At 53.1% G+C, this 13886-nt stretch overlaps 1 protein-coding gene across 1 annotated transcript in view; it reads left to right on the plus strand.

Moving 5' to 3' along the window:
• Window positions 1-13886, plus strand: part of POLN (DNA polymerase nu) — a 100832-nt gene that overhangs the window by 65175 nt on the left and 21771 nt on the right. Inside the window, exons 16-18 of the mRNA XM_037126812.2 lie at window positions 3835-3892; window positions 4397-4474; window positions 5525-5639. Coding sequence (XP_036982707.2) covers window positions 3835-3892; window positions 4397-4474; window positions 5525-5639 — 251 coding nt within the window. The remainder of the gene's footprint in view (window positions 1-3834; window positions 3893-4396; window positions 4475-5524; window positions 5640-13886) is intronic.

Here is a 13886-nt window from a genome sequence, read left to right on the forward strand (position 1 = left end):
GCAGACACTGGCTGAGCACTTTCCGCAGCCTGGCTGTCCCAGTGGAGTCGGGGGCGGGGGGAGACCACAGACCCACTAAATGAGTCATGATGTGGGCGATGTTAAAATGTGGAAAACGGAGTCGGGGCCGGGGACCGACAGAGGTGGTGACCACCAGACGGGAGCTTTAGGAGGTGAGGGAGCAGCCCCCACAGATGTCGGGAGAAGGGCACCCCAGGAGAGGTGAGCTGGTGCATGCCGGGGCCATCGGGGTGGTCACAGGACCCCCGCCCCACCCCGGGTGGGGCGCACGCTGCCCTGGGGCTCCGAGCAGAAGTGCACGGCAGCCACCCTTGTGGGGAAGGTCTGTGTGGCCCCTGCTCTGCTCTCCGCACCGGCTGCCCTTCCTGTGTTCCTGTTGCCTTCCGTTGCACTTGTTTCTTTTTCCAACATGTTCTTAAGAAAAAGCGATTTCAGGAAGCATCTGGCGCGGTCTGATGGTTTTAGGCAGACCGGAGTTCAAATCCCAGCCCAGGCTGGAGCCGTGGGACTCCAGCAAGTTATCCAACACCGGGGCACCTCAGCTTTCTCATCCACGAAATGATAAAAATCATGTGTCTTTACTGGGTTATTATGAAAATTATTTCTTTTTCGTTTTATTCGCTCAACTCTCTGTGGATTGCTCCTGTGTGCTAGGAAGGGCGGTAGGTGCCTAGCACGGACCCACGGGCTCCTGGGCGCCTGCGTCCTGCCTGCGGCAGGGTTAGTGAGTCCGTTGTCCCTCACTACCCTGTGCACCCTGCGGAGGGCACCCTTGCGGCCTGGGAGGGCGTGGCTGCGGGTCTCCACGTGCAGGTCAGGACTAGTGGAGCTGGTGCCAGGAGGCCAGCAGTGACCCTCCTGATGGTCACTGCCCCCCAGTGGAGACGTGGCTGATGCCCAGGCGCAGGCAGGGCCCAGCGGACGGGCAGTAGTGTCCTCCCGGGACTTTTTTTCTGGAACATTTCGGGTAGAAGTTAATTTCATTGGTCTTCTACAGGAACCAGTTTTGGGTGTCATTGATTTACCTCTTTTGCTTTTCTCTTTTCAATTTCTCTCATTTTAACTACTTACTACTTTTCTGTTACTTACATTGAAATTAATTTGCCTTTTGTTTGTTTGTTTGTTTGTTTCCCAAGGTTACAAGCTGAGATAATTGATCTGAGAACTTTCTTCTTGTCCAAGTGCTGCTTCAGCCACGTCCCATACACTTCACTTCTGTGTTTTCTTCTGCATTTGCTTCCATGAATCTTCTAAGTTCCTGTGAGAATCTCGCTTTGACTCCTGGCTTAGGCAGTGTGTTATTTAGTGTCCAGATATTTGGGGGTTTTCTAGCTATCTTTCTGGTACTGATTTGCAGTTTGATTCCAGTGTGGTCAGAGAACATGCTGTGTATAAAGGCTCGTTCTAGGGCCTGGGCATGGTCCACCCCGAGTGGCGTTTGCTGAGGCTCTGGAAAGGGCAGCGAGGTGAGGCTGGTTGTCAGCGTCATGCTGTTCGAACCTTCCACACTCCCTGCTGGCTGTACCCCCGCGTCTCTGCGGAGCCCTGACCGCAGTGGCTCGGCCTCTGAGTGTCCTCTCGCAGTTTGTCTGTGCTCCCGTTCCTCCTGTGCTCCCTTTGTGTGCCCCTGAGTTCTGCCGTCAGATGTCCACGTGCTTAGAATTGTTACAGGCCCTTTGTAAGTGTCCCTTGGATCATCGCGGCACTTTCTCTTTGCACACGGCGAGTCCCGTCTTCTGAAGTCTCCTTGTCTCACGCTGATGAGGCAGCCACTTCTTTTTTAATCGGTGTTTTCACGGCATTTTCACGGCTTTTTCCTCTAATTTACCTTTAATCGTTCCAAATCGTATTTAAAATGGATTTCTTTTAGACAACAAATAGTTGGATCTTATATTTGTACAATCTAACAAAACCTGCCTTTTGCATGTTTAAAGAATTTAAATTCAATATAATTATCAATACGGCTGTGTTTGGATCTACCATTTTACTTTTTCATTTGTTCATTCTGTTTTCTGTTCCTGTTTCCTCTTTCCTGCCTTCCTTTGAGTTATTGAATATTTTTCAGAATTCATTTCAATGTGTACATTGGATTTTTGGGTAAATCTCTTTGATATTTTTAGTGATTGCTATGGTAATTATAGTATATATATCCATTCTAATGTTTTTTTAGATTTTACCACTTCAAGTAAGTCATAAAACATTTTTAAAAGCCAGTGACATATACCAATAGATGGTGTCTACAAGCATTGTGAACATCCCCAGAAAGTGTGATGACTTGGGCTTTTAATGGTTACAACTGTTCCAAAGCACTTGAATGCAAACACGGTATTTTGCGTTTGCTCAGGTGTTGACTCTTGTTCATTCTCCCTCTGTGAAGCTCTCAGTTCACTTTGCAGACGTCTCCCCACGGCCTGAAGGGCTCACGGAAGCCCTTCCTCCAGAGCAGGTGCCCTGGTGACAGGTTCTCTGAGTGCTGTCTGCGGTGGCGCCCCGGTGCCTCCCCTTCCTGGAGCACGTGGTGAGAGAGAGCCCTGGGCCGGAGGTTCTCTCCTCCCAGCCTGCTCGGCCCCACCCCCGCCGGGACACTGGCACCCCTGCCTAGGCGCCCCTGTTATCGCTCTGGCTGCTTTCGGGATTGCGTTTCAGCCTTTGGTCTTTAGCAGTTTGGGTGTGATTTTTCCAGGCCTGATTGTCTTTCAGTTTATCCCATTTAGAGTGTTTAGCTTCTCGAATCTGAAATATATGTCTTTCACTAAACTTGGGGATTTTTGAGCCATTCTTTCTTTAAGTATTTTTTTTCCTGCCCAATTGTCTGTTTTCTCCTTCAGGGGTTCAAATAACACAACGATGTTGTTCCTTTGAGACTACCGCACAGGTCCTGGAAGCTCTGTTCACTTCCCCCAGAGTTTCCTCCCCTTTCCATTGGACATTTTCTGCTGACGGATCTTCAGGTTCACGGGCTCTCTGTTTCACCTCTGTTCTGTTGCGAGCCTGCTGTGTGAACGGGCAGCATTTGTTGGAAGCCTCATGGGATTCTAATGTCCAGGGAACTTGAGAGCCGCTAGCTTTGCACCTGCAGGCCTCCCTGTCCTCACCTTAGAGTGAGGGTGACCACTCCAGCTCACCACGGCCCAGGGCTGCCAGTCACCTGGGGTGCTCAGCAGTTTTCACAGTAGTGCATGTGGCCAAATCTAGGGAGATGAGACCAGCCAATGCACAAGGAGCTGCACCACTGGGCAACGCAGGGCACCACCACTCAGGGTGCCGCTGGGGGCCAGGGGCTGGCACACCGACATCCCCCGGTCTGAGTGCAGACACGGCTAGAGGCCAGCCGCTCGCTGTGTGGCTGTGGCCTGTCGCTGTCGTCCTGAGTTGTGATGGCACTTGATGAACAGTCCCCAGGGGCTTTCAGGGAGTCCTGACACATTTGCCGTCAGCCACGGGGCCGGTGCCAAGTGCCCAGGGCTCCAGAGGAAGGGTGGTCAGCGCGGAGAGACCAGAACTTTCATCTTCACAGATGTCATTACAGGAAAATGAAAATACAAATCTCACCAGAGTGTGTGTGTAGCGTATGATGTAGGAATTTTCAGGTTAACTCAGCTGACGAGTTGGGCTGCTGCCCAAGAGTCGCCGCGTGTGACTGGGCTCTCTGGGGCCGCAGGCCAGGCTACAGAGTCAGGTTACACACAGTACATCAGCGTGGGCTGTACTGTTAATGTTTAATAAAACGTGACGCATTTCAAATTTCTGTAAATGTACAGATTAACTTAGAAGTAAATCTTTTAGCCAAGGCTATTCTCTTATTATTAACAGAATATCCAAGGAATCTCCAAGCACCCAATTCAAATGACTAAACCTCAGGATTACAGAGGTAACGCATTTCTGTCTACTTTGCTGAAGTCCTGGGTGACTTTTCTTAAAGACCCGCCAGCCGTTGTGCGCACGCTCCTACTGCTTCCCGGAGCTCTCCTCTGAGCCTGCCTGGCCAGGAGCGCGGTGCTCACGGATGAACAGAGCACGGCTCACGCCGTGCAGCCCCGCCCTGCGGCGGCTGCCAGTGAGGGCTGATGAGAATTACGCAGGGAAGGCGGCTCCCCTTCGACCGTCACCCCCTAGCAACCTCCCGATAATAAAAAAGCACTTATAGAGCCGGCTTTTATTTGTCTGAAAATTACTGGAAATGTTTGCACGAGCGGGCTTTCTCCTAAGCTACCTCACTGTCATCCAGCTGGGTGCATTTCTGAAAACCCACGCAGAGGTGTCCGGAATCCGGACCCCTCTGACTCGAGGATGGCGGTGCAGTTCCTTTGTATGAGGAGCAGCTGCGGGTGAGCTCATGGCCACTCTCACCCCATGTCCTGCACTCACACCTCAGGGACAGAGGAGGACACACTCACGATCGCCCCGAGGACCGTGTTCGTCGCAGCCGAAGGACACAGCTTCCTGGCAGCAGGTACGGGCAGACCACGGCAGAGGCGCCGCATGTCACTGGAGCTCACGTATGCACTTCGCACCACTAAAATGTTTAGAAATTGAGCCCTGGCTGGCATAGCTCAGTGGATTGAGCGCGGGCTATGAACCGAAAGGTCGCCAGTTCGAGTCCCAGTCAGGGCACAGGCCTGGGTTGCGGGCCAGGTCCCCAGTAGGGGGTTCATGAGAGGCAACCACACACTGATGTTTCTCTCCCTCTCTTTCTCCCTCCTTTCCCCTCTCTCTAAAAATAAATAAATAAGATCTTAAAAAAAAAAGATTAACAAGTATTAAAAAATATTTAGAAATCAAGTCATTCAGAGGTACTTACAAAACTCACTTTGTAAAATAAACCCAGAGGCAAATATTTATATGAGGCAAAGAGTTCTTACGCACAGCAAACAAGTACAGTCTGCGCCCAGGGCCCCCCACTTCACTGTACCGAGGTGGCAAATCCCTACCCCCGCCTGCTCGGCCTGCCCCTCCGGCCAGCCGTGCGGGCTGCTCTGCGGGCCTCCAGCGGGAGTCCTCATTTCCAGGTGGTGCCTTGCTCCCTCCTTGGCCTCCTCTGTGCCTTTGCTCAGACGTCACTGTCTTCATGAAGCACACACTGACCCCCGTCACAGCAGCATGTTCCTGCACCTGCCATCTGGACCTCCTCGCCCACCCCTTCCGTGCCTTGTCTCACCTGCCACACTCCCGACACACGGGGGGAGCTCCATGAGCAAAGGGGCTGTTGCCCGTCTTGTTCACCACAGCCCGGCACACAATAAGCCCTTTCTGCAATCTGATGTTCAGAATGAACGGGGGAATGAATGCAGCCCCCTCCGAGGTAGTACCGGCCTCATGGAAGGCTGAGGGGTCTCTTGGACTTGCAGACACGGATGGTCAGTGGCCCCGCTGACCCAGGACCCCGGCAGAGGGGCGGGGTTGACCCTGCTGCCAGGGTGTGAGTGGGGGGCCGAGGTGTGAGTAGCGCCAAGGAGGGACCATGTGGGTAGGTTCTGAATTAACACAGAGCTCTTTCTCACAGACTTTTCGCAGATCGAATTGCGCATTCTTGCACACTTATCCAGGGACCCAGAACTTCTGAAGTTATTCGAGGAACCTGAAAGAGATGATGTGTTCTCTACCCTGACTTCGCAGTGGTAAGACATGTGAGCTCACAATAGTATCAGATCTGCAGGAATGCCTACATTTCAAAAGCCTGAAGTTATTCCAAGGCTATTTTCATAAGAAAGAAATAATATTTTTCTCTAGAGGTTAATCTTTCTGAAACGGAGAGTAGATAAGTAGGATGCCAAGAGTTTCCTGAATATGAAAACCGATAGTGCTTAACCACTAGAAAGGGAGTGCACTGCGAAGGAATGCAGTAACAAATACTGGAGAAATTGGAAGTGCGAGTCACGAGTTCCCTCCAGGTGACCGGCAGTGTGAAGAGCGCAGAGCCCGGGTGGCAGTCAGCCTGCTGCCCCACCCCCACCGGGTGGGCCCGGAGCCCTGTGGGCTGCACGTGACAGTCCTGTCCACAGTGACTCACCCTCAACACAGCCCTAGAGGAGGTGGCCTCAGGGGCCGTTGGGCAGGGCCTGCCCTTCTTCCCGAGTCGGCGTCGTTAGGGTGCCGGCCTCTCATGGTCGCGGAGCCCCTGCTGCCTGCCTCCGACGCAGGAGGCAGAGGAAGGGGCATGCTCCCCTCCCACACCCTACCTTTGGTGAGGGGGTAAGAGCCCTGCCCCAGAGCCTGCTACGGACGACTGACTGCTGCATGTCACTTTCCAGAGCCAGGGTGGCAGCTGGCATAGCTGTGAGAGAGGCTAGAAGAGGGGATACTCTAGAACAGAGAGGTATAGTCACAATGTCTCCCCAAGACCAGGTTCATCACTGCTTGGAGCAGAGTCCGACTCGGCTACTCGGAAGCAGAGTGGCTGTGGGGGCTGCGGGCCAGCTCTCGGGAAGGTCGCTGCTCCCTCCTCTGGGTCTCCTCGCCCTCCGAGCCCGGTCTCGCGCCCTGACCCCTGCAGGAGTGACACTGGGAATGACGCCCCACGAGGTCTGCTCCGCCGTGTTTTCCACCCCCGCCCTTCCCTCCCCACACCCTCACCCAGGGTCATTGTCGCCGTCTGCTGTGAAGGCGTGCGAGCTGCGTGAAGGCAGAGCCACCTCCTTTGGCCCAGTGCACTTGCTGGCCCCTGCCCCTCACTGTCTCCAGCCACCGGGCCGGTCCAGGCCCACACCTCACCCAGGCCTTTCCCTCCCAAGGGCTTGGGAAGCTTTCCCCAAATGTCCACGTGGCTCGTCCCTCACCAGTCCAGCAGTTATTCGTACATTCATGAGGTTTTGCAGCCGTCGCCACTAATTCTAGAACATTTCCATCACCCCAAAGAGCATCCCCATGCCCATCAGCCATCACCCCCTATTCGTCCCTCCCCCATGGAAACTACTAACCTACTTTCTGTCTCTATCTGTTTGTTCTGCACATTTCATGTTAATGGAATGACGCCATATGTCTGGCTTCTTCAACTGAACATACTGTTTGCAGGGTCAGCCATGCTGTTTCACAGATCAGCTCTTCACTCCTTTCTGTGGCTGAGTGATGTTCCAACGTGCAGAGCAATGTGTTCTGTGCACCCCAGTGTGCAGAAGCAGACAGTGTTTTCTTTGTTACCCATTCGTCAGTTTGTGGACGTCCAGCTTCTTTTCATCTTCTGGCTCTTAGGAGTAACACTGCTATGAACATTTATGTGCGATTTTTTATGTGGACATGGGTTTTCATTTCAGTTGGATATATACCAAGGAGAGCAATTGCTGGGTCATATAGTAATTCTGTTTTTGGTTTCTACTGTGGGGTAATAGCATAACATAAAATTAACCATTTTGGCCCAGGCCAGGCAGCTCAGTTGGTTGGAGCCGTTGTCTTGAAGCATCAGAGTTGCGGGTTGGTCTCCGGTCCGGAGACAACCAGTAAATGTGTGACTGGGTAGAACAACAGATCGCTGCTTCTCTCTCTCACTCTCTCAGTCTCTCCTTCCCTCCCTCGTTCCCTCTCTCTCTAAAATCAACAAATTTTTTAAAATTACCATAGTAGTCATTTTAAAATGTACAATACAGAGCTAACTATGTTTTATGTTTCTGTGGAACTGCTGAACTAGTTTCCAAAATAACCATACCATTTTACACTCCCACAAATAGAGCATGACTTCGTGCATACGCTCGACACTTTTTATTACCTGTCTTTTTAACTCTGGCCACCCCGGTGGGTGTGATGTGGTTGGTATCTCACTGTGGCTTGGACTTGCATGTCCCTGATGACAGCCACTCTTCAGCATCTCCTCCTGTGTTCGCCACTTATTCTCGCTGTCTTTCTTGTTACACCTGGAACAAAAGTGCCCCCTGGGGTATTTTGCTAACCTCAGACATTTCTCCTGTAAGGTGTCCTTCTGTTTCCCTTCCTCTCCAGTTGGTATATAAGACAGCACCGAATTTGAAAGGCATGCCATCAAGTTGCTAACACTCCTGGCCTACCTCCGGAGGTATGGGAAGTCTTAGAAGACAGTTTTTGTCTAGGCAGAAAGGATATTTTGCTTATTTGGTTCATCTTGAGCTCTGTTGCTATCTCAGTGCTTTGATGGAACAGCGCCCTGGACATCCTCCCGCAGAGGGTGTGAGAGGGTCTGTTTATGATTCAAAGTTACTGTGCAGACTGCTGAGCATGTCCTTTGTTCAGTGGGCCCCGAGCTACTTTGGCTGTTGCTAACCAAGTGTTACAGCAAAACGTTTTTGTCAGTGTATGAGACAGAGGATGCGGCCAAAGCAGTGCCAAGAGGGAAATGTATAGCCCTGAATGGTCATGTTAAAAATGAGGAAAGATCTCAATTTATCCATGAAACCAGTCTTACCCTGATACCTGAACCAGACAAAGAAAGTGAAATTAAATAACACAAACCTCAGAACTTGGAATCAGAGCCCTCAACAAAATATTAGCAAACTAAATCCAACAGTGTCTAAAAGTAATTCTACAGTGTGTCCTGGTGGGACTTGCACTGTAGAATTACAGTGCACCCCCCATTCCAGGGGTGCAAATCTGGCTGTGTGTTTGAAAATCAGTCTAACACACCACATGATCACAGTAGAGAATAAAAACAATGTGATTATATCAGTTGACCCAGACAAAGCATTTGATAAAATTCAGCAACCACTTACGGTAAAAATTCTCAGGAAGTTAGAGAGGGGAACAAGCACAACTAAATAAAGAACATCTTAAAAAATACCTACAGCCAAGAGCATATTTAGTTGTGAAAGTCTGACTGGTTCTCCCTAAGATCAGGAATAACCCATTAATATTGAGTATTGAAGTTCTAGCCATCGATTAAGGCAAGAAAAAGAAACAATGGTATACATATTAGAAAGGAAGAAATAAAACTATCTTTATTTGAAGGTGACATCATTGTCTATATAGAAATTCCCAAATCATATAGAAGAAAAAAATTAACTTCTAGAACTGATAAAACAAGTTTAGCAAGGTCACGAGACACAATATCAACACAGAAATCAATTACATTTCTATAAGCTGACAATGAACATGCAGAAACTCAAATTTAAAATGCAACACTATTTACAGTCGTTCCAAAGGTAAGGAAATACCAAGTGTTCAGTTAACAAAATACGTGCGGGTCGCCGTGTCTAAAACTGCAAGGAGCTGATGGAAGCAGTCTAAGGTCTAATGAACGGAGAGGCCTCCTGTGCTCGTGGAATTGAAGACTCGACATCGTCGGTGGGTCGGTTTTCCCTAAAAACAATCCACAGGTTTAATGCAACCCTATCAAAACCTAGGCACATGTTAGAGTAGACAAGCCGATTCTGAAATCTGTGAAACGGCACAGGCCCGGAAGAGCTAAAATGGTCTCCACAGAGAAAAAGGTCCGGGGAGTCGCTGCCTGACCCTAGGACAATGCGAAGCCACGGAGAGAGTGTGGCACTGGCAGAGGGACGGACACAGAGACCAGCGGGACTGAAGAGAGAAGCCAGAAACAGACCCACACAATATGCTCGATGGGTTTTGAAAAGGGTTTCAAGTATCAGGCAGAGAATAATTCTCTTCAGACTCAAGTTCGGCTGCTCACTCATGAAGACAGCTTGAGACGTTCATGTCCACACTGGCTATTGTTTGTCTGTGTTGCATTTTATTAGCTTGTACACGAGGTCTGTCGGGAAAAAGGCCAGCCGTGGTTAATGTGATGGGAATGGTTTGCGGGACCTCGACGCCACCGGCGGCCAAGGCAGCTTTCTCCACAGTGATCGTGCACATCTGTCTGACGAGACGGCTTTGTAAAACGTTCACAAAATGCAATTAAAAAATGCAATCCTTACAGCTATGCATTCGGCTCAACGTTTTCAGGCCGAAACTCGAAACAGAGTTTTCCGCTGCAGGATACATTTGTTTTCCTTCCACTTAACACTTTTCGGGGTGCTGTTCTGAGATGTTCTCTCTAAGGCAGCCACGTTCGAGGGTGTTGCCGGCCACCCCCTCTCTGGGAAGGTGGTGCTTCTCTGTCCAGTAGCTGCCAGACCTGGTCACGTGACTTGCTATGGCCCGTAAAGCAAAAGTGGTCTGCGGCCTTCCTAAGCTGAGGCTTCACGGAAGCGCACACAGTGTCCCCTGGCCTCTCCTGTCAGCACGGGTGGCCCCCGGGAGAAGCCAGGGGACACCACGCGGCAGGTGGCAGAGCACGTGATGGGGTGCGGTGAGGAAGAGAAACGGGCCGTGCTTGCTGTGGGCAGTGACCCAGGGGGGACATTGTCACAGCACCCGTTGTCCTGCTGCAAGACGCGCAGGTCTCGGGGCCAGAAGGAAGAGGCTGCCGTCACGAACCCTGACCCACGTGGCTTCTGGGATGCGGGGCAGGCAGGGAGGAGGTGTTTGCTGGAAGATGGCATCTGGCAAATGGTGTAACGCTTGGCAACCCTGTCACCTGTGATCACTTGCAAGGCAAATAACATCCTAATGCGCTGAGGCTGTTGGCAGACTGGGCCAGCAGGTGCTGGGCCGTGCTCTGGCTGCTGTGGCCGGCAGGGGACGAGGTCCTGGGAAGAGAAGCAAGCTCAGGCCGAGGCTGTGGACGCCACTGGCCCCAGTCCCAGAGTCCATGCACAGACAGATTATTTATGTGTATATATATATTTTTAAAGATTTTATTAATTTATCTTTAGAGGGGCAGGGAAGGAGAGAAGGAGAGAAATATCGATGTATGGTTGTGTCTCATGAGTCCCCTGCTGGGAACTGGCCTGCGACCCAGGCATGTGCCCTGACTGGGAATTGAACCACGATAGTGTGGTTTGAAGGCCCAAGCTCAATCCACTGAGCTACACCAGCCAGGGTTTCCTGTGCCAACAGTTTAATTCTAGAGCCACAGCTTGCGTGACCCTGGTCCTCAGAGAGCTGGCGCCCAACCTCTTTCTCGCCCCCTGCGTTTGGACCCTGTGGCTGTCAGAGCCCCCACTGGGGTCCCCATCTGACTTAGCGCCCCTTTGCAGAGATGCGGCAGGGCTACGGGAAGGGGGTGGGCCAGGCCCTCAGGCCCCACCCTGCAGCCTGGGGCACGCGGGGAGGGCCCAGCTGGAGCGGGGCTGTGGCATTGAGGTCACAGTGCCCACAGGAGGCACAGGGGCGCTCGGGCCCCCTTCCTCCCACACTCCGCCACCAGTGGCGTCCCTGTCGGCCTAAGCCAGGGAAAGCTGGTGGCCGCCAGGACCGTCTGTGGAGGCCTGTCCCTTGGGGCCCAGGGTGGCGCCGGCCTTTGGGAGGCAGCACACGGAAACCGGCTGAGGGGCGTCAGGGAGCGGAGGGCAGAGCCGCCAGCTGCATTCTGACGAAGCGTCTTGGAGAGGAGGCCAGCTGCAGGAGGGGGTGGGGGGTGGGGCAGGGCAAAGGCCTGAGGCCCTCGGGTGCAGGTGTGAAGGCCAGAGCAGGTGGGAGGAGCGAAGGACGCCTGGGGTGGAGGTGCAGCACGTCCGTCCTGGGCACCAGGCCAGCCGCTCCAGTTCTCAGCAGCAGGGTCCCCAGCTGTCCCAGCAGTTCACACTCAGCAGGTCCGCAGGGGGCCATCCTGATTGCTCCCTTCCTGCCTCCCACACCTGATTCCAGCCTGGCCTGTGCTCACTCCTCTCCTGGTGCCCCCTTCACCTGCCGTCGTGGTAAGTTCCCAACAGCCCCCGCTGCAGAGTGCCCCTCATGCATCCCCCCTGACTCAACCTTATCCCACTATGATGCAGTCTGAATGCATGACCCCACTGGGCTCACCCCGGAGCCAGCTGGCCATGGCCACTGGGCGGGACCACCAAAGGGTCCCATGAAACTCGGGAACAGAGAAGTTGCTGTCATGCGGCTGCTCAGGATGGCAGGCATCAATCGACTGGGACGGAACAGCAGTGTCCCCAGGGAAGGTGGTCAATGAATGCCTGCCGGGGAAGCCCAGGCAGTCAGCTAAAGAAAACCCACCACTAGGGCCTGGGGGAGAGGAGGTGGTGGAGCCGGGCAGAAAGCAAACGGGGGAGGGAGGGGTGGCGAGAAAGGCACAGCACCTGGGGCAGCGGAATAACCGAGTGCGAGATCCAGACGGAGAAAGGGTGGAGAAACTCGGAAATGATGGTCGATGATCGGAACACTCCGCTCTATCGCAACGCCATCCTCCTCCCCTTGGTGTGCACGCGGAGGATGTGTTTGTGAGCACACCCAGTAGTAGATCAGAAGTTTTCAGTAGCTACACAGGCTGACCTGCTGTTCACGATACAAAATAATCCATCCTCATGGGGGAAGAGTTTGAAGAGGAGCAGTAAGGAAGCCCAAGCCTCACCAGGCCCTCGGGTGTGTTACAAAGGCAGTTCGGAAACGTGGTATGGAAGCAAAATGGACTAGAGCGATGGTAAGAAAACTACTTCCAAAAGTAGACCGACACACTCGGGAATTCGCACGCAGTAAGAGACCCTAACTCCGAGGCAGACTCTTGCGTGACTCTCTGGGCACGTGGCAGAGAGCCGTGGGGGTCTGTGCAGCTGGTGCTGTGAGTGCTGGAAGGGGATTCTTAAACTCAGCAGTCCAGTCTTCCCAGCCTGGATGTGGATTAGGACGTAGACACGCAAACTCTGGCGTCATTCCCTGGGCAGAAAATTTTCCAGACGGCCTGTCAGGATGACAGGAGGCTCCTGAGATGATTCTCACAGGACACAGCCGCCAATTCCGAAGTCCGAGGGTCTCGCAAGCCCTCCCAGGGGAAATCCGGAACAAAGGTGGAGGGCGGCCTGCAGCGGGGAGGGAGCCCCTGCCAGGTTTCCCGCTGGACGGGGACCCAGCAGGACATGCACCTGGACGCCCCCAACATGGGGGGCCCGCAGGCAACACCCCACAGCCACAGGGGACACCACCTCGTTCTTTCTTTAGGCTCCTGTTCGTGGAGGGGGGTAATTTTTTTTTTTAATCCTAGCCCAAGGATGTTTGCTCATTGCTTTTTTTTTTTTTTTATAGTGAAAGAAACATCGTCAGTTGTCTCTTGTACCTGCAAAGTGAGGCACGTGTCCTGACTGAGGATCAAACTCACGACCTTTTGGTTTACAGGATGATGCTCTGACCAGCCAAGCCACACCTCCAGGGCCTGTTGGTGGTTGTCGATTGTGAAGACTCAGTGTTTGGGGCCAGACCCTGGACTGTCTCTAGTCAGCATTACAGCCAGGCGTGGGCAGACCTGATCCACGACTGAAGGCCGTAATCTGCCATCAGGGCCGCTTCCTCCCAAGGCCACAGTTGCAACGGTCGGGGCTCATGTGGTCTGGCGCTGGGCTTGGGCCACAGGGTCTCTCCTGCTCACTCAGATGGCCGCCTGGAGCGTCTTAGGTCTTCACAAAGGGCTCCAGCTGCATTTTTTGGGGGTGGTCCGAGGAAAGAGCTCTTGACCTCTGCTCTCCTACGAGATAAAAGTAATCCATTCTCATACGTTGCCAGCGGGTAAGATGGTGCAGCGCACCGGAGCAGCCCGGCGGCACCTCAGAAAAGCTAAAGATAAAGCTCCCCCACGGCCCAGCAATTCCCCTCCAGGAACCTGCCCGAGGAGGGTGGAGACCTCTGTCCACTAGTGGCCACAGAGCCAGGAGGTGGGAACACCCCGGATGTCCGTCACGGAACGGGTGGGCAGTGTGGCCCGGGCACAGTGGGATGTCACCCGGCTGTGGAAGGGAACGCAGCTCTGACGCGTCTCCACATAGACAGCCCGTGAAGACACTTGGTGCAAGAAGCCAGCCACAGAAGGCCACAGACTGTGCGACCCGTTCGTGGGACGTGTGCAGAACAGGCGAGGGCGGAGAGATGGGAAGTAGTGAGTGGTGGCCGGGGGGCGGCGGGAGTGG

The sequence above is a fragment of the Artibeus jamaicensis genome, unplaced genomic scaffold (genome assembly GCF_021234435.1).
Source record: "Artibeus jamaicensis isolate MK-2021 breed Jamaican fruit bat unplaced genomic scaffold, CSHL_Jam_final contig_76, whole genome shotgun sequence".
Taxonomy (NCBI): Eukaryota; Metazoa; Chordata; class Mammalia; order Chiroptera; family Phyllostomidae; genus Artibeus; species Artibeus jamaicensis.